The sequence below is a fragment of the Gymnoscopelus braueri genome, assembly GCF_963280865.1.
Source record: "Gymnoscopelus braueri genome assembly, chromosome: 11".
In the NCBI taxonomy this organism is placed as follows: Eukaryota; Metazoa; Chordata; class Actinopteri; order Myctophiformes; family Myctophidae; genus Gymnoscopelus; species Gymnoscopelus braueri.
The window spans coordinates 17,532,547-17,553,755 of NC_137613.1; the positions used below are offsets into that span (position 1 = coordinate 17,532,547).

General features: G+C 40.7%; 2 protein-coding genes across 3 annotated transcripts in view; both read left to right on the forward strand.

Moving 5' to 3' along the window:
- The window catches only part of LOC308096086 (major histocompatibility complex class I-related gene protein-like), a 73,864-nt gene extending 64,872 nt beyond the window's left edge, over window positions 1-8,992 (forward strand). Inside the window, exon 9 of one of the 2 annotated variants that reach the window (XR_013934108.1) lies at window positions 8,510-8,992. Coding sequence is in view for 1 of the 2 variants with exons in the window: in XM_080443366.1 (XP_080299492.1) it covers window position 7,982 (1 nt within the window). In the remaining variant the exon portion in view is untranslated. Of the gene's footprint in view, window positions 1-7,981 lie in introns of both variants that reach the window. The other variant, XM_080443366.1, reaches the window with a different exon arrangement.
- A 3,553-nt stretch (window positions 8,993-12,545) lies between these two features.
- LOC308096081 (major histocompatibility complex class I-related gene protein-like) lies at window positions 12,546-19,418 on the forward strand. Its single transcript, XM_080443359.1, has 6 exons — window positions 12,546-12,684; window positions 13,651-13,917; window positions 14,998-15,273; window positions 15,621-15,914; window positions 16,677-16,775; window positions 17,641-19,418. Exons 1-6 carry the CDS (start codon window positions 12,636-12,638, stop codon window positions 18,111-18,113), a joined length of 1,458 nt encoding a protein of 485 aa, XP_080299485.1. The 5' UTR covers window positions 12,546-12,635; the 3' UTR covers window positions 18,114-19,418.
- Window positions 19,419-21,209: the final 1,791 nt, after the last annotated feature.

The window sequence follows — 21,209 nt, forward strand, 5'->3', positions numbered from 1 at the left end:
CTCCAGGAGAACATGGACCATGGAGAGCTCCTCCCCAACCATGATGAAACCTTCCAGATGAGCGTTGACCTGAACCTGACCTCAGTCAAACATGAAGACTGGAAGCAGTACGAGTGTGTGTTTGAGCTCTATGGGGTCAAAGAGGTCTTCAAGTACACACTGGACCGAGAGCTGATCAAGACCAACTGGGGTAAGACTGTTATTATAGGACTAAAGGAGGAATGGATGTGCTGACAAGAAGTTACATCAAATCATTATTAACCTGACTCTGTCATATGCATTATGAATTGTGGGTAAAGCCAGACACCAAGACATCTAAGACTCAGATAAGTTTAAACCAAGTTTCTACAGCCGATCAAAGAGGTCACTGGCTGGATCACATGACTATAATCTTAAAACCCAATCACAGATGTCAAATAGACTAGACCAGAGTGAGTCCCCTGCTGAACACAGTGATTTAAATTACTCTACTCATAGATAGATAGATAGATAGATAGATAGATAGATAGATAGATAGATAGATAGATAGATAGATAGATAGATAGATAGATAATTCCTCTATTTCATTTCTGTTTTCTGCAGTGGTGGAAAAAGTACTCACATGTTTTACTTAAGTAAAAGTATCAATACCACAATATAAAATATTCCAGTCAAGTAAAGACTCCTCAAATTTTTACTTGGTGCTTGAGTACATGTATTTAGTTACTTTACACCACTGGTTTTCTGTGTTTTATTGCTCCAGTTAAACCCAAAGACAACATGACCGTCATCATCATCGCTGTGGTGATTCTGGCTGTCATCGCCATCTTCGTTGGCCTCGGAGTCGTCATGTACAAGAAGAAGACAGGTGCGTCAGTAGAATGATGTACTTTTGGTTTCTCAAATTATATCATTTCATTCATACTGAGCTAACGGCTGTGATATATCTTTACCTCTTTATTTCAGCTTCACCTCCTCCCACTCCATCTCGTAAGTAGTACTTTATTTTTTACTTCACATTCATCTGGTCTGATAATCCACTGACCTCAAAGTACATTCAACATTACTGACACAAACAATTGCATGAAGGAGTAAGGATCATCATAACGTCTCTGTTGGTGTTCCGGAGACAATTGTCACCATTATTTTCATATTAGTCAAAGTGCATGATCACAATAATGTTTTCACTTTCATATCATCATATCATGATGTTGAGACTCAACATGATGAAACTATTCATAAAGTCAGCCTAACATTTAATCATGCTGTCCGTTATAGTTGACTAATGTAGGCTCTATGTAAACTTACCACCGTAGGAACAGTGGTTACATACAGTATAGGGTGACTGTCATAGCTGGCTCTTGCCATGACAAATAATGGGGAAGGGAAACCAAGGTAAAGATATAACAAATAGTGTTTATTAAATAATCCCTAACAAAAAGCAGCTAAAGCATAACGGGATGTGGAAGCAAAACATGATAAGGCTAAGGATCCAATGTGGTGTGGAGTCAGTAAATCTGTAGTGTGTGTAAATGTAAACATGAGTGGAATATGGTGTACTGCAAGGTGTGTGGATGGAAAGTACAGTCAAAACCTAAAGTAACAAAGACGCATGGAGAATGAATGGAGGCTGGTGGAAGACAGCAGGTTTGTATTCCCTGGATTTCTCTCCCTGAAATGGCAGTACATGAGCTGCTTTTGTAGGCTCCTGAAGACTCCGGCCCAGGTGCCCTCCAATGAGCCATTATAGCAGGAATGCAGGTTGCCCCACCCTGCTCACCTACGAAGATGATTAGTAGCCAGGCAGCAGCTCTATATAAGGGAGTGGGGCATCACAATGACTGATTGACAACATCAGCCTCAGCTCAGCGTTTCATTCAGACAGGCAATGCATTTGTTCATGTTTCCTGATTGGTTAGGTGAGCATGTTTATATGAACATGATCAACGTCTATGCAATCACTGAAAACAACTATTTTAATTCTGGCAAAAACCGGGACAATTTTGTAGTGAATGTTGAAAACTGTGACATATTAGTGTTTTATTTCATTTCATTTCATTCACCATGTGACAACCTTATGGCACGCCATAGCAGATATTGTATATCTGCTATGGCACCCCCTTGGCGTGCCGTGAGTGTAAATCTATTCCGTTTACTGCGTGAGTCAAGGATCAGACGTAGGTAATACTTGCTGGTTTATTCACAGACCGAGACAATAGGTGCATGTAGTCAACAGGTAACGTTGTACTGAATAAATGAGATGCATGCCGGTTCCTCATACGCCCACCGGGCTACGGCGGCCTCACTTGGACAAACATAATCATTTACCAATGATCTACATCCCTTTCCTTTAGCTTGCTCTTCTCAATGAAACAATGAATAGTGTTCAAACACAACATAGCATGCACAGACTTTCTTAGAAGCTTTCTTAGCATTTTAGCATGAACATTCAAAAGATCAATAAACATTTGTTGTATTCCTTTTTTTTTTTTTTTTTTTGTGGAATAGTTCTGTCCGTAGGGCTACGTAAGCCAGTCCATTCGCACGCGGGCATGCGGCGTGTGTGTGTGTAGTGTGTGTGTGCGCGTGTGTGTGTGTGTGTGTGTGTGTGTGTGTGTGTGTGAGTCTCACTGCATGTATTTGGGGTTTGGTTTGCAGACGCGGCCAGAGCGCGTTGTGTATGCATCACAGTCCCCAGTGGGTGGGTGTGCCATCGGCATCGGGCGGGGCGGGCGGAGAGGGGATGTGTGTTGTGACTGCATGTCGAATGGCTCTGGTGTTTGTGGTGGTGTAGGTGGGAGACTGACTGTTATGGGGGGGCCGGCAAAGTGGGTGTCTGGGTCGTCTGCGTGGAGCTGTGGTGGTGGTGGCTCCGCGACAGGAAGGATGTGGCGGCGGTTCCTCCTGTACGTCCCTCCGTTGGATTGGATGACGTAGGAGCGTGGCTCTCTGGCGATCTCTCTCACGGTCCCAAGCCGGTCGTATCCCTTAGCGGTCTGCATGCGGACCACTTGTCCCTCTGCTAATGGGTGCAGTGGGCCACTGGACTTGTCGTAGTGGTGCTTTAACACAAGTCTTTTGTCGAGGAGACGGGTGCTGATGCTGCGGGTGTCCCTCGGCGCCGGTTCCAGTAGTTTGTTGCACACAGGGATGGCTGCACGAGTCTGTCGTGACATCAGACGGTCAGCAGGGGAGCCGAGCGTCGGATCACGGGGGATGTTTCTGAGGTTCAGGAGATTGAGAAAAGCGTCGGTCCCATCTCTGTAGGACTTCTCCAGTAGCTGTTTGGCACTGCGGACTGCTCTTTCAGCAAGCCCGTTTGACTGGGGGAATTCAGGGCTGCTGGTGGCATGAACAAAATCCCATTGTTTGGCAAAATCCCTGAAATGTTGACTGCTATACTGTCGGGCATTGTCAGAGAACAGGGTGTGTGGTGCGCCGTGAACTGAGAAGTGCCTCTTCAGTTTGGAGATCACCATTGATGATGTTATGTCAGGGAGGAGGTCAATTTCGAACCAGCCAGAGTATGAATCCACAAGGACTTGGTAGTGTTTACCATGCCAGTCGAAGATATCTGTGGCCACTGTGGACCATGGGAGGTCAGGGACTTGGTGGAGCAGAAGGGGCTCTTTCTGCTGGTGAGGCCTGGTGCTGTTGCACACCGCACAGGAGACCAGCTGTTCCGTGATGTCTTTCGACATTGATGGCCAAAACACCACGCCTCTAGCCCTGCGCTTGGTTGCGTCAACACCTGGGTGGCCATTGTGCACAATGCTGATGTACTCCTTGTGGAGAGACTGGGGGATGACCGCCTTGTGGCCCTTCATAATAATTCCGTCCTCTTCAGTCAGTTCATCTCTGTAGGGGAAGAAAACGCTGGTGGCAGGCTGAAGCTGGCTCTGCCTGTCCGGCCACCCTCGGAGGATAACTGCACCGAGGGCCTGCAGCACCTCGTCTTTCGCTGTGTGTTGCCTGAGTTCCTCCAGGCGGGTTGTGGAGATGTAACTGACCGACATGACGTCGAAAGTGTCGTGGTCTTTAGGGACCTGGGGAGAGTGTGGGTGTGGAGCTCTGGACAGGGTGTCCGCCAAGTACATGAGTTTGCCCTTCTTGTACACAAGGCCAATGTCATAGCTTTGCAACTGAAGCAACATTCTCTGAAGACGGGCGGGGGCGGTGTGAATGGGTTTCTTCAGTATAGTTACCAGGGGCTGGTGGTCGGTCTCCACGACCGTGGGCTTCCCATACACGTAGTCCTTGAACTTCGTGCAGGCGAACACGACAGCAAGAAGCTCCTTCTCTATTTGAGCGTACCGTGTTTCGGTGTCTGTGAGGGTACGGGATGCAAACGCCACTGGCCTGCCGTTTTGCAAGCATGCCGCTCCCAGGCCATAGCAGGACGCATCGCAGGTGAGTGTGACAGGCTCCTTGACGTCGTAGTATGCCAGCACCGCTGGGCTGGACAGGCATGACTTGAGCTGGTCGAATGCAGCCTGATGCTGCTGGAACCAGCACCACGCAGTGTCCTTGTGGGTCAGCTTTCGCAGTGGTGCTGCGATGTCACTTAAATTTGGAATATATTTACTGAGGTAATTTACCATTCCGAGGAAACGTTGCACAGAAGTGACGTCTGTGGGGACTGGCATGTCGGTGATTGCTGCCGTTTTAGAGGGGTCTGCTTTTAGGCCGTCGCTAGTGAAGATGTGGCCCACATAGCAAACCTGGTCGAGGCGAAATTTGCATTTGGCTGGATTTAGCCTGAGATTGATTTCTCTCACACGGTCGAGCACTCTCGTCAGGTTGGCATCATGTTCAGCTGTGCTACGGCCTCCGATGATGATGTCATCGACGATGACTGAGCATGGATACCCTGAGAACATCTGTTCCATAGAGCGTTGAAACACCTCACTGGCAGAGCTAATGCCAAAGGGCATCCGAAGAAATCTGTAGCGCCCGAATGGGGTGCTGAATGTGGTCATCATTGAGGATTTCTTGTCGAGGGGTATTTGCCAAAAAGAGTTCTTTGCATCCAGCACAGAGAAAACTGTTGCCCCTGCCATCTGGGCTGCCACCTCCTCGACACTGCGCATGGGGTGATGGGGCCTTTTCAGTGCTGCGTTGAGGTCCTTTGGGTTGATGCACAGTCTGATTTCTTCTTTGCCTTTTTTGTGTGCAGCGACCATGGACGAGACCCAGTCTGTAGGCTGAGAGACCGGTGTTATGACACCTATGCGTTGCATGCGTTCGAGTTCAGCCTTTACCCTTTCTTGCATTGCAACAGGGATGCGGTGAGCTGGTCGAACCACAGGTTGTATGCCGGGATCTACTGTCATCGAGTATGTGAATGGGAGTTCCCCAAGGTCATCACTGAAGAGATCTTTGTATTGGGACAGAATATGTGCACTGAAATCACCCTCTGTGGTGACATGATGGACGTCAGGGCTCATGTGGACGATGCCCATGTCCTTGCATGCACGAAATCCTAGCAGCGGCTGCACCCCCTTGTCCACGATGAAAAAAGGCAAAAAATGACATTGCTCCTTTAAATAGCATGGCAGCGTGGCTATACCACTGGTTTCAATTCTTGTGCCCCCATAGGCAACCAGGTTAGCGGCCTTCTTTTGCTTGACAAGGTGCTCGCTGTTGGCAACCTCTTTGAAAGTCTCTAGTGACATGACATTGCATTTTGCTCCTGTGTCAACCTTCATCTCAGTGGGCTCGCCATGTATGTGAATTGTGACAAATCCTTCATCATTTTCATCTGTGTGGGAGCTCACATAGTCCACATAGTTGTCAACATCAACACCATCCACATGAAATGTGTCATCTTCACGTGCTGTGGTGTGATCTACATCAACTTCATGTACAGACTGTCTAAACATCCTTCTGTTTGTGTTACTTTGTCCCACTGGTCTAGATCTGCAGCAGCTCTTGAAGTGATTTGTCTTTTTGCAATAATGACACTGCTGTCCAAAGGCTGGGCATTTCTCCCGCTCAGCCGCATGATTCCCGCCACAATTGTTGCAGGTTGTGGTTGTTTGTGTGGCTGGTATGCGTCTCTGTTGTGCTCTGTATAAAACAGGCTTCACTGCATAGACACTGGTGGCCTGTGTGGCTAGCGTTTTGCTGCTTTCCTCCGTCATTTCGTGAATGCGGCAGATTGTAATGGCTTTAGCAAGTGTCAAGTCACAGTCTCTCAATAGGGATTTTCTTAGAGGGTCACTTGTAATGCCACACACAATACGGTCACAGATTAGCTCGTTAGTTAGCTCTCCAAAGTGGCATGTTTTGGCTTTGATCCTTAGATCGCTGGTGAATGACTCAACGCTCTCACCTGGCCTCTGATCTCTGGTGTGAAACTTGTGTCTCTCCAACGTTCTGTTGTTTTGGGGGTTGCAGATGTCTCTAAACTTTGTCTTTAGGCATTCCGGGTCCTCCCTGGACTCCCCAGGGGTGATTACTGCGCCATCGTCTCCTGGCGCACGCACCTCGGCGGCGTAAACAAACGAACGCTCCCGTTCAATGGCTTCTGGTCCAGCGATATTTAGAAGGATGTAAGCCCTTGTCCTGGCCGGCTTGTCGTGGTGCGCGGCAGCGATGAAAATATCATACTCCCTTTCAAAAATCCGCCAGTTCTCGGCAACATTCTCGTTGAAAAGTAAAGGATCGGGTCTGCGAAACCCCTCCGCCATTTTGTAAACAGCGCGCCTCCGGCTAGGCACAGCTCCGGAGAAAGAAGAAAAAAAACAACACGGCAAGACGTGGAAAAAACACAGTTCCTTACAGGCGACGGGTTCGTTTCGTACTCTGACACCATGTAAATCTATTCCGTTTACTGCGTGAGTCAAGGATCAGACGTAGGTAATACTTGCTGGTTTATTCACAGACCGAGACAATAGGTGCATGTAGTCAACAGGTAACGTTGTACTGAATAAATGAGATGCATGCCGGTTCCTCATACGCCCACCGGGCTACGGCGGCCTCACTTGGACAAACATAATCATTTACCAATGATCTACAGTGAGGTTGTCACATGGTTACAGGTTCACTTGAAATGAAATAAAACCGTGTTTACATACGTAAACATAGGTTTTAAAGATATTTGTTGGGACTTGGGACACGCAGCTTGAAATCGGGACAATCCCGGCCAAACCGGGGCGTTTGGTCACCCTAGTTACATAACCACAACATAACCGTGTGTGTGTGTGTGTATTTATGTGACATACAGTAGGTGCTTAAACAAATAACAATACACCCCTGTTGATGGCGTATCCTAACTATGTATTTCTTACATTACAGATTCTGAGGTCATGAAACTGAATCCAGAGACACCTTCTTGCACATAGTAAGTCACTTTAATATTAGGTAGTGGTTCTCTCTTGTCTCAGGGGTTTCTATTCTAGGTAGTTCATTGCATGCACTCAGTGGACCATGTGGAAATCTACAATGAAAGCCAGCTGTACTATGAGACTCCAGGACGAGAGCTTAGAAATATTATAAGTTGGGCGACTCGATAGCCAAATGGTTTGGGCACATACTGTACCACAAAATGCCCTCTTCAGCATTCCCCTGGTTAAACTCCTGACTGACCAGACTGTTTGCTGTGTGTCATTCTGCACTCTGTCTGCCTTTCCTGTCTCTCTCTCACTGTCGTTATTGAAATAAAGCAGAAATGGTATGTTATAATTACAAGCAGCATTATTTAGATGTAATGATCACCTCATCCATTTGTTGTAATTTCATTTTATTGATTAACGGTTTAATTTGAGGTTTCCTGGGTTTCCAGGAAACCTCAATATTTAGCAGTAACAGCTTTGATAGTTAAGAGAAAAAAAGATAGAACAAGTTAAACTGTTTTAATTAATCAAATGATTTTTTTTTTATCAGAATGTATATCCCCCTCCCACCTGATGTATAATGTTGAAATGTAAGTGATTTTTTGAATGATCAGTTGATCAGTATTTTTGTTTATTCTCTCATGTGTTAATTCTTGTCATTTTAGGTTTGCAGACAGATGCACTGGAGCAAGTAGAGACTTTCTCACCATCTCTCTCTCTCTCTATGAATGCTGTGAGAAGTGGGTTATAAACCATTCATACATCTTCATAAACAAGGGTCAGTGATCCATTACAGTTGCAGATAAAACATAATTACATTATTCATACTTTCAAAATAAAGGCAGTCATTTGTGAGTTATATTATAGACAACCACGATGCTTTTCAGTGTATTGTCAATTAAATAAACTCACATTTAATGTCATCTGATTGGTGTGAGATGATAAAAGTATCATCGAGTTGGGCAATTTTTTGTCATTAAAGTGTTTTGTAGGTAATCAGTCATGGATTACTTAAAGTCACCTTTTTAATCTAGATTTTAAGCTTTCTATAAATCCTTTATGAATACTAATTAGGCTTACAAGACATGTCTAATAATGTCTTGTTAAAATTAAAAGATTTCCACTTTACACCTTTTCAAAAGCAGTTTATATCCTTAAAGAGAAGGATAGAATAGATGATATAATTGTTTTAGTGTCATTATGACGTTATGGGCCAAAATGCTGACACGAAAATAAAACTGTAATTCATTCATTCATTCATTGTACACATACACACTTATAAATGTACACTTTTGTTTACACACTGTAACACATATGCACACACAACATAGAACATGTATACAAGCATGTATACTCACACATACACAATACTTATTTGGACAAAAAAAGAGTTCAACATTGATTTCCCCATGATGTAAATATTTTAATTCTATTTTCCTATTGTGTTTTCACTGTGTGTTTTTAAACTTTTGTCTCTCAAAGAAGAAAACAACCTTTCATTGATTGGTTATGAGAGGATGTGTTTGATCTCTGTTATGTTTTTTGTACATATTTAAAATAATGAAGAATGCTTCAAATATGTTAAAGACTTAGATACGTGTCTACTAAATGAAGGCCAGATGATTTGCATTGTTGTTGCCTACTGCTAATTTAATTTTTAATAAAGACCCAAATTCTCTTAACAGTCTGCCTCTTTCTTTTAAATTCATATCTTTCATAAAGTTAATCCGTAATTGTGTCAAATATGGATATTGTCGGAGTAGTCAGTATGATCATAATTTTTTTAAATGTATCATTGTTTTGCACCAAGTCATTTAAAAGTTAAAATTATTGTTAAATTGTTAAACATTAAGTGTATGATTAAAAAGCCGAATTCACATTTTTCTTTGTTAAGCATTAAAGGGAATACTGTATCCTTTCACGCAGGGTGAGATATGTTTTCTGTCTTTATGATGTCAGTTAAACATTCTGATGTGTTAAACACTTTCTGGTGACTGATCATAACTTTCGAAGTTCTATTATGTTCTATAAAAAACATTCACCTCACAACAGAGTGGAAGTGGATGGTCAAGTTTGGAAATCACTTGGCACTGTGTTGGATAAATGAAGACTGTAGATTCATCTTTATAGTATCATGTTATCTTTATTCACACTCTTCAACTCATAATCTCTCCATGTAAGAAACCATAGTTATCAGCTGCATATATCATTTATAATGTGAACAGAGGTAGGATGGTCTACACTTCACTACACATCAAATTAACCGTTACCTGCTCGACTTAAAATATCCTAGTTTGTAAACCTGCATGAGAACAAATACGGATACGTCTCTAGATTCAGCAGACGTGGTGAATGTCTTGTCTCTCCATGAGGCTGAATGTGAACCGTGCCCTTTGCCCGCCAACCAGAAAGTGAAACCAAACACACTTTTTTATCACGTTAAATTTAACTCGTAAACTCCACCTCATGCTTCTTGTTATTCATCTTTTGCACTATGCATTCAGATGTGTCATCTGTGCTCCTGTAGTATGTGTGTGTAATGCTCTACTACAGGCCACATTTCACACCAGGAGCACAGGAATAATCTACAAATGATTTTATTATATTCTTATTATGGATTTTCTAATAATGCCCATCCATAATTACTGATGAGGTCATGTCCATGTCATTCATTAAGATCTATTAAACTTCAGATCTGTCTACTGTGTATAGTCTACAGTCAGACCCAGGTTGTCACTATGGTATTCCCCTGGACAAAGACCTGCCACACTGAATCCTTCCTGGCAACAAATGATGTCACAGAAGTTCAATTTTATTAGATCTCCACCCGCCAGGTCGAAGCCCTGGGATGGAGATTATGTTTTTACGTGTGTGTGTGTGTGTGTGTGTGTGTGTGTGTGTGTGTGTGTGTGTGTGTGTGTGTGTGTGTGTGTGTGTGTGTGTGTGTGTGTGTGTGTGTGTGTGTGTGTGTGTGTGTGTGTGTGTGATTTGATTTGATTTGATTTGATTTGATTTGATTTGATAATTTATGGTACAAATTCACCGAGGTGCACAGTACAGTAGGGAGACCGGCAAGTAACACCTTTTGTATTTGCCTTCATAATTCACAGACCACTTGAAATATCCTAGTCATCTTTTGCTATAAGAAACATATAACTCATTAAGCACTGAGCTTGTTTAAGATGAGAACCCCATGCACACAAATCATGATGACATATAAGAGACAGACAGATATACACACTACTATACAGAATGTCATACAATCAGTTTACAGGTTACTGGTATGAAGAGTGAAAAATATGTACAAAAGAAGAAAGAGAGAGGGGGGGGGGGTAGGGGAGTAGGTTAGGTTAGGACATGGGGTAGGTAACAGTGGTTGGGGGCAATTGTAACACTGTAAAAATAAGTCATATTAATACACTTTATCTCAAATAAAAGCACATCACTAAATAATATGTATTTTTTATAATTGAACAGTTTTACTTACGAATGTTTTATATACATAATTACAATTATTTTGTATTTTTATTCGAATTATTTTATTTTTCAATTTTGTTTTTTCAAATGTATGTCTATTTTTTATTTAAATGTATTTTTACTTTGAAATGTAGTGACATTTAGTGAAATATGTTCATTTACTAACATAAAAGTATGAAATCCCAGACAAAAAATCTGCTTGCATTGAAAACACATTACAATTGACCCCGGTCACTTTGTTACAATTGCCCCCGATGGGGCAACCATGATGAAATCCCATATTCTAGCTAGAAACACCTATACTAGCATAGGCTGCTGACGTTAATTTGTGACCAATAACATAGAGATACAATTCATCCAAGTTTAAATTAGCTGACATCTTATCTTTAGACGGCAGAAGGAAAGTACCTTTACACTCAAAAAATTACATTTACACCTCAAAATCAGTTTTTTTGTTGAAAACTTCTGCTGAGATGAAATGATCATTCTATCCTTCCATAGGCAGAGAGAGGACCCTACTGAGCATGTGCACAAGAAGTCTTACCCCTCTAGCTTATTTCTAATTAGAGTTATTGAGTGTGTTACTTTTGCCCCCTGTTACTTTTGTCCCCGGTCTCCCTATATATCAGGATATCACAAAAAGTCTGAGGACTTATTTCCGTTGAGGTCCCACATAAATGATTACATCATGGTTTCTAACTATCAACACACTTGCCATTTTACCTTAACTAAATTAAAATCATTGCAACAACAGCACTCAACAACATAGACATTCATAAAAAACAAAGCACAATAGACCAATAAATAAATAAATAAATAGAACATTGCATTTATCGCATCATTCGCATGCAATACCAGTCATACAACAAGACCAATGCATACCAACCAGGGGCCCCTGACTCTAATTTAACTTGCCCATCAGCCAATTTTTCAACACCTTTTGTGTGTGTGTGTGTGTGTGTGTGTGTGTGTGTGTGTGTGTGTGTGTGTGTGTGTGTGTGTGTGTGTGTGTGTGTGTGTGTGTGTGTGTGTGTGTGTGTGTGTGTGTGTGTGTGTGTGTGTGTGTGTGTGTGTGTGCGTTTGTGAGTGTGTGTGTGTGTGTGTGTGTGTGTGTCCTATTTCATATTGATACAGCTAATAATCGCTGATATTGTTGAATATGTTTCATAAGTAGCAGACATGCGTCACACGCACTGAAACCACCACGCGTAAAATAAAAAGCATGAAATCAGATCTAAGCTGACTGACGCTTCACGCTTGTAACCATCTAACAGGTATATTTCAGAATCTTATCAGGTTTGCTAAATGATACATCCACAGTCCACACCCAACGGCACAGCAGACTCCAGACTGTTAACCCCCTCCACTAGTCTCCATTCACTAGTGAGAACATGTTCAAAATGGCCACAGAGCAGCCGAGGCCTTCATGAGTGCTGTCATGGGCAGTTTATGTTTCACATATTATGTAGTGAGTGTGACTCTGATTGACTGACTCCCCAAACGTGTGTGTTGTCATGTTTGTGTGCTTTTGACCCTGAACTCACTGCAGACCTCAGCAGACAATATGGTTCATGTAGTGTGGTGGTGCATCATGATATGCATGCAGTGTGTTTCTCTCTACTTACTAGTTTCACTTTTAAAACCTCTGTAGGTGACATCTCCCTAGAAACATATGATGTCACAGTATTTGTGAATTTCTATTGGCTAGAATTGGCCGCTGGTTCCATGTTTGTCATGATATTTAGACTAGAACACAGAGCAGAACGTCTGATCGACTCATACACAGTGAGGAGACACTGAAAGTTCTGTCCTTTGATTTACATTCTTCAAACCGATGTCAACATGAAAGAGTTTATTCTACTGTTGCTGTTTTACCATGAAGTATCTCCAGGTAAACTTTTAGATTCTTTCATTTAAACTGTTAGTAGTAGTTTTCATTACTGTGTTGTGATACTGATTTACTACAGCACTGAGATATTATAGGCCTATTCTACCCGTGTGTAAAACGTAATGCTGGGTTGTCATTAAAATAGCCTAAATATTCTAGTGCAACCAAGTTAATTGAAAGCAGACTTTTAATCTACTTTATTATCGCTCCAATTCATAGTTAATTATAAAAAATGTCATCATTCAATCCTAATGTTTCATCGAACGTCTCATTCACCACTATGACTAACAGTAACACAACCGACAGTCGCCACGTGAGGGCGCTATGTACTCTGAGTTATTAATTCAATCTCAAACCAGTTTCCTTTGCTGATTTTATTATAATTAATTAGGTAGGTAGTAATATTAATAAATAGAATAATGTTCTAAATAGTATGATATGCTAACATTTTAAATGTAAATTTAAACTACTTTCCTTATGCCCTGAGGTTATATTTTAGCCATCCAGGCTCCTGGTGAATCATGACCATAAAACCATTTGATTCTGTGTCCAAATAATTTTTTCTTCATATAATTAAATATTCAAATACGTTTTGACATATTTGACATAAGCATAGAGACATACACAAAGACAGGCAAACAGACAGACCGACAGGTAAAAAACTTAAATAATGAAAGACAGAAACACAGAGACAGATAGTTATGGACTCAAAGAGAGACACAGACGGTAGACAGACACAATAGACTGAGCCAGATTGAGGACGAACAGAAAGAAAGATAGAGACACCCACAGCCAGATGGACTGACGGAGACAGACATGTTGAAACACTGAGAGACAGACAGACATTATTTGTTTGAAGGTCTCTTGTCTGTAACGATTTTATATATATATATATATAAACTTGTGATTAAATAAAGAAAATTGCAATTCAATAATGTTAAATTGTTATATTTCCATTTTGTCTCACAGTGACTCACACCCTGAAATACTTCTACACTGGATCATCTGAAGTTCAAAACTTCCCAGAGTTTGTGGTTGTTGGGATGGTTGATGATGTTCAGGTAGAGTATTATGACAGCAACACACAGAGATACGTTCCTAAACAGGACTGGATGAACCAGATCACAACAGATGACCCACAGTACTGGGAGAGGAACACTCAGAGACAAGTGGGTAACCAGCAGTGGTACAAGCCCAACATGGACATTGTAAAGCAGCGCTTAAACCAAACTGGAGGTATGTTTATTTTCACAAGATTTAAATTGTTTTATATTGTTATATTTGTTGTTTAAATTGTATTATATAGATCAAATATAGCTAAATATTATAAATGACATATAGAGCAGGGGTCCTCAACGTTTTTCAGTCCAAGGACCCCTTAGGTGAGAGAGAGATGAAGCAGGGACCCCCCCCCTCTACTACATATTCACTACATAAAATGGTGTTGCAGATTAAACTTTATCATAGATTTCATAGATAGCTTCATAGACTGTGTAGCGTTGGTCTGATTCATGTTAATATGTATTTTCAAACCGTTAACCACTTAAACCCTCAATACTTAGAAAACTTGTACTTTTTCTGCTCTTTTCCCCTACATCAAACTTCTTTGCTGAAAATAGCCGATCTACAAGCTCACAACGCCTCGCGCTGCGAGGCGTTGTGAGCTTGTAGGTCTGCTATTTTTGGCTAATGTTCCCCTCAGAATAGGGTTCAAGGGATTAATGTACAAAAAAAGTTCCTATCACACAGAGATTTGGTGGCCCCCCTGTAGTAACTCTGAGAACCCCCTAGGGGTCCTGGACCCCCTGTTGAAGACCCATGACATAGAGTCACCTACAGTACCTGGCAGAACCATGTTTAATTTTTGGAACACAATTCTTATATGACATGATAAGAAATACAAAAATACGTTTATGGGATTTATAATGATAAAAACACTTCTGTGACCCAGAGGACGTGGGTGTGACATCAGGACTTCAGTATTCTATACTGTATCAGCCTGTAAACAGAGTATTAGGCCCTGTCCACACTGGATATTTTGCCTTATTAACCTCTCATCCACACACATTATTTAACAAAAATTTAGATAGAAAAAAAACACATTCTAAAATGAAGATATATGTGATAGATGTGTGTGTGCGTGCGTGCATGTTCCTGTAGCTTCCATCCACACAATAACGTCAGTGGGTGTAGATTGAAGGTCTGTTTCTCAGTGGTTCTGAATATCAACCACTGGCACCGAACTGTAGTAGAATGATGTGTCTGGGGTTTACTATACTGTCTGTCTGTCTGTCTGTCTGTCTGTCTGTCTCTCAGGTGTCCACATCTTCCAGTTGATGGCGGGTTGTAAGTGGGATGATGAGACTGGAGACACTGATGGTTATCATCAGTATGGTTATGATGGAGAGGACTTCATCTCATTTGACCTGAAGAGAGAGACATGGATCACTCCTAAATCACAGGGTTTCATCACTAAACTGAAATGGGATCAAAACAAAGCTCTCACAGCATACAGGAAGCACTACACCAGTGAGTGCATTGAAGAGCTGAAGAAGTTTGTGAACTATGGGAAGAAGACTCTACAGAGAACAGGTACAACAACATGATGTGATGGAGGCGTACTTAGATACATATGTTAAGATGTAGTAACATTACTATGAGAAGAACAGAACAGATACATGGTGATGTGATAGAGTTGTATTTAACATGAAGAGACAACGATCTCCAGGGGACAAGTCATATATCTGTCTCTTTGTCTCACCCCTCCATCATATTTCTCTTCTTCTCTCTCTGTTTCTTTCTTTTCTGTTTGTTCATCCCTGCTTTTTACTCCCTCATTTTTCTCTCTCTCTCTCTCTCTCTCTCTCTCTCTCTCTCTCTCTCTCTCTCTCTCTCTCTCTCTCTCTCTCTCTCTCTCTCTCTCTCTCTCTCTCTCTCAGAGCTTCCCTCTGTATCTTTCCTCCAGAAGACTCCATCCTCTCCAGTGAGGTGTCACGCTACAGGTTTCTACCCAGACAGAGCCACAATGTTCTGGGCTAAAGTTGGAGAGGAGAACGTGGACCATGGAGAGCTCCTCCCCAACCATGATGGAACCTTCCAGATGAGCGTTGACCTGAACCTGACCTCAGTCAAACATGAAGACTGGAAGCAGTACGAGTGTGTGTTTGAGCTCTATGGGGTCAAAGAGGTCTTCAAGTACACACTGGACCGAGAGCTGATCAAGACCAACTGGGGTAAGACTGTTATTATAGGACTAAAGGAGGAATGGATGTGCTGACAAGAAGTTACATCAAATCATTATTAACCTGACTCTGTCATAATATTATGAATTGTGGGTAAAGCCAGACACCAAGACATCTAAGACTCAGATAAGTTTAAACCAAGTTCCTACAGCCGGTCAAAGAGGTCACTGGCTGGATCACATGACTATAATCTTAAAACCCAATCACAGATGTCAAATAGACTAGACCAGAGTGAGTCCCCTACTGAACACAGTGATTTAAATTACTCTACCCATAGATAGATAGATAGATAGATAGATAGATAGATAGATAGATAGATAGATAGATAGATAGATAGATAGATAGATAGATAGATAGATAGATAGATAGATAATTCCTCTATTTCATTTCTGTTTTCTGCAGTGGTGGAAAAAGTACTCACATGTTTTAAAAAGTCCTGTATGCTAAATTTCCTTGAGTAAAAGTATGAAAGTATTGGCATCAAAATGTACTTAAAGTACCAAAAGTAAAAATACTCAGTGTAGAATGTTCCATTTCACAAGTGATCAAAATGTAAAAAGATCGTTTGAAAATAGCAGATTTTCAAATAGCCAAAGTATATAGGGGTTTTGTAAGAATAATAAAGATCTAGAAAGTAACTAGTAACTAAAGTTTTCAAATATTTGTAGTGGAGTGAAAGTACAATATTTGCCTCTGAGATGTAGTGGAGTAGAAATTTGTACACCACTGGTATTCTGTGTTTTATTGTTCCAGTTGAACACTCAGACTACATGACCGTCATCATCATCATCATCGCTGTGGTGGTTCTTGCTGTCATCGCCATCCTCGGAGTCATGTACAAGAAGAAGAAAGGTGAGGCAGTAAAATGATGATGTTATTTCATTAATATTGAGCTAACCGCTGTGATATCTCTTCATCTCGTAAGTAGTACTTTATTTTTTACTTGCAAGAGAGCAAATACAATGTAACATCTCTGTTGGGGTGCCAGACAATTGTCACCAATATTTAATTATATAATTACAATTTACAATTTAGACATGTAGCAGACACTCTTATCCACAGTGACTTACAATACTCAAGGTAAACACATACATCTAAAGCAGAGACACAGTGTAGTGCCTCTGTAAACTACGATCACAGGTAAACCATCTGAAAATGTTTTGTTCCAGGGACCCCCAGAAGAGAGGATTTGTGTTAAAACATTGAAAATTATTCAAAACATACCAATACTTTCAAGATTAAAAAAATAATTGTTCAGTAGCAGATGTATTGTATATCTGCTATTTTTGAATAGCCAACGTATAAAATATGGATAAAGTCATCAAAATGATTGTGATTGTCACGGTGCAACCTGTGCCCTATATACACATACACACATCTGACTGCATTCCAAGTTATGCAAGAACTAATGGTTTTAAACTGGTGTATTGAAATTGTATGTTCACTGATTGTTTGCTAGTTGTCTCTCCTGCACTGCTGGTGGCAGTTCCCTTGATGAGGAAGGTGCCATGTGCTGTGGAGGAGAGGGGGCTTCCTATGTTTTAGGAGTAATGTGTTTATTTAAAACTGTCATAGTTTTCACCCCAAGTTATATTTGTTTAATTGTAACGCATCGTTAGGAATGTTTAGGTTACTTTTATGCTGTGGGGAATCTATGTGAGTATTTATGGAAGTATTTGGAGGAATTGTTGCTAATTGGTTCTGTGTCTTGTGGTAGGATCCACTCCCAATTTAAAGGAGGCTGCAGTGCCACAGGGAAACACAAGCAACATCCCTGAGGGAGAGCTGCAGGGCCTTGTGATCACACAGGGTAACACAAGCAACATCCCTGAGGGAGAGCTGCAGGGCCTTGTGATCACACAGGGTAACACAAGCAACAGCCCTGAGGGAGAGCTACAGGGCCTTTTGATCACACAGGGTAACACAAGCAACATCCCTGAGGGAGAGCTGCAGGGCCTTGTGATCACACAGGGTAACACAAGCAACAGCCCTGAGGGAGAGCTACAGGGCCTTTTGATCACACAGGGTAACACAAGCAACATCCCTGAGGGAGAGCTGCAGGGCCTTGTGATCACACAGGGTAACACAAGCAACAGCCCTGAGGGAGAGCTACAGGGCCTTTTGATCACACAGGGAAACACAAGCAACAGCCCTGAGGGAAAGCTGCAGGGCCTTGTGAACAACGTGTGATCAAGGTACAGCCTGAAGAGAGTTCTTATCCAGTTGGGTCTTGTTTATTAGTGTTTGCCTTAAGTGTTATTTATTTATCTCATTGCTTTATTTTTGTATTTTTGGTCAGTATTATTGTTGCTGTTTGTAAATCCTTTTGCACTGGAGTTCGGTGGAGGAGTTGGGCGAAAAAAAACAAAACAAATGGCATCTCTGACCATCCAGGACGAGAGCTTAGAAATATTATAAGTTTAGCCGAACAGCCGAATGGTTGGCACATACTGTACCACAAAATGCCTTCTTCAGCATAATGGTTATAAACTACTGACTGGTCAGACTGTTTTCTGTGTGTCATTCTGCACTCTGTCTGCCTTTCCTGTCTCTCTCTCACTGTCGTTATTTGAATAAAGCAGAAATAGTATGTTATAAATACAAACAGCATTATTTAGATGTAATGATCACCTCATCCATTAGTTTTAATTTTATTTAATGAAACTGTTTAATCTGACCACTGGTTCTCAGGAAACCTAAATGTTTAACAGTAACATAGCTTTGATAGTTAAGAGAGAAAGAGATAGAACAAGGCAAATTGTCTTAAATATTATATTATATATATTATTTTTTTACAGAATGTATATTATATATAGTCACCTTTTTAATCTAGATTTTTAAGCTTTCTATAAATCCTGTATGAATACTAATTAGGCTTACAAGACATGTCTAATGTCTTATGAAAATTACAATATTTCCACGTTACACCTTTTCAAAAGCAGTTTATATCCTTAAAGAGAAGGATAGAATATATGATATAATTGTTTTTGTGTCATTATGGCATTATGGGCCAAAATGCTGACACGAAAATAAAACTGTAATTCATTCATTCATTCATTGTACACACGTATACAGTGTATACTTTTTTTGTTTACACACTGTGACACATATGCACATCAACATAGAACATGTACATACAAGCATGTATGCTCACACATACACAATACTTATTTGGACAAAAAAAGAATGCGAGTTCAACATTGATTTCCCCATGATGTAAATATTTTAATTCTATTTTACTATTATGTTTTCACTGCGTTTTTCAACTTTTGTCTTTAAAAAAGAAAAACAAACTTTAATTGATTGGTTATGAGGGGATGGGTTTGATATCTTTTATGTTTTTGTACATATTGAAAATAATTATGAATGCTTCAAATATGTTAAAGACTTAGATACGTGTCTACTAAATGAAGGCCAGATTATTTGCATTGTTGTTGCATTCATTTATAGGCCTACTGCTAATTTCATTTTTATTAAAGACCCAAATACTCTTAACAGTCTGCCTCTTTCTTTTAGATTATCATAAATAAACAACCGTATTGTGTCAAATATGGATATTGTCAGAGTAGTCAGTATGACCATATAAACTTTAGAAAATGTGTCATTGTTTTGAAACAAGTAATCTAAATGTTAACATTATTGTTAAATTGTTAAACATTAAGACATCACTATATAACCTTTTTAATGGATACAATGTAATTGTGTCCAATCTGTATGGTAGAGTATGGTAATACAGTATAACTTATACTATTGGAGTGGTTGTATTTTGTCTCCCTGCTCTTCTATTGAGACATTTAGATTGTGTCAAAGGTCATGTCTCACCTAGACACAGGATCTGACAATTTACATGATGGTTCAGCACTAGTGCAGGAAACCGGCTTCAAATCTGGGGTAGAAGAGGAAAGTTATATAGTGCCAAGTTTTCTTTCTTAAGCATCATAGGGACTACTGTATCCTTTCACTCAGGGTGAGATTTGTTTTTTATCTTTAGTTAAACCTTCTGATGTATTAGACACTTTGTCTGGTGACTGGTCATAACTTTTGAAGTTCTATTATGTTATATAAATAACATTCACCTCACAACAGAGTTGAAGTGGATGGTCAAGTTTGGAAATCACTTGGCACTGTGTTGGATAAATGAAGACAGTAGATTCATCTTTAAAGTATCATGTTATCTTTATATACACTCTCAAACTCATAATCTCTAGTCTCCATGTAAGAAACCATAGTTATCAGCTGCATAATATCATTTAATGTGAACAGAGGTAGGATGTCACCCGTCTACACTTCACACATCAAATTAACCGTCACCTGCTCACCTTAAAATATCCTAGTTTGTAAACCTGCGTGTGAACAAACAAGGTCTCTAGGATTCAGCAGAGGTGGTGAATGTCTTGTCTCTCCATGTGGGCTGAATGTGAACCGCTCCCTTTAGACCGAACATTCTGCCAACCAGAAAGTGAAACCAAACACTCTTTTTTCACGTTAGATTTAACCAAAATCCAAAAATGTGTGTGCGTGTGTGTGTGTGTGTGTGTGTGTGTGTGTGTGTGTGTGTGTGTGTGTGTGTGTGTGTGTGTGTGTGTGTGTGTGTGTGTGTGTGTGTGCGTGCGTGCGTGCGCATCCTACAGTATTTCATACTGATGCAGCTAATAATCACTGATATTGTTGAATATTACTACTGGCTTGCTTTTATAGTGGTCCCTGTTTTTAGACGTTTGGGGGTCTGTCCTCCATCAAGAAGACCCTAAACAGTGCTTCTATAAGAAGTTGAGAGGAGGGAAGTAGAGTAGCCTAGGCAACAGGAAAACAGTAATAGTGATACTAGATGTCTGCACAAAACTAAACAGAGTTTAAGAAAGTGCACACATAGGCATATTCTACCTTAAACCGTAGTTGTGTTGTGTAACTTGACTTCAAATCTAAAAGATAACACTTTCGCTTGTTATCCTGTTCAACGCTGAACAACAGTATCCATTTCATTTTATATGCTTTCTCGTTACTATGCTGAATATTGATGATACATGTAATAAATAAAGCCATACCTTGATCGAAATTAAATCCCAAAGGTGGGGTGTCATGCAGAACATAACACCACATCTTCACCTCACTTGAGTGTGCACAGCATCTAACAGTGCACTGTTTTTGATTTGACTGTATTTCATACTTATACTTTCTTTCTTCAAGAGTTATGAGTTCAGACAATATGGCTTGATTAGATTTGTATTGTTCCACGGCAACAGTGGAAAGACCCTGCTATTCAACAATAGCTTTTTACTGATGTTT

What these genes read in the sequence shown, in the direction of transcription:
- LOC308096081 (XM_080443359.1), top strand. Translation starts at nt 12,636, where the DNA reads ATGAAAGAGTTTATTCTACTGTTGCTGTTTTACCATGAAGTATCTCCA. An exon ending in TTACCATGAAGTATCTCCAG is followed by an intron (nt 12,685 to 13,650) that starts GTAAACTTTTAG and finishes TTTGTCTCACAG; the next exon opens with TGACTCACACCCTGAAATAC. An exon ending in GCGCTTAAACCAAACTGGAG is followed by an intron (nt 13,918 to 14,997) that starts GTATGTTTATTT and finishes TCTGTCTCTCAG; the next exon opens with GTGTCCACATCTTCCAGTTG.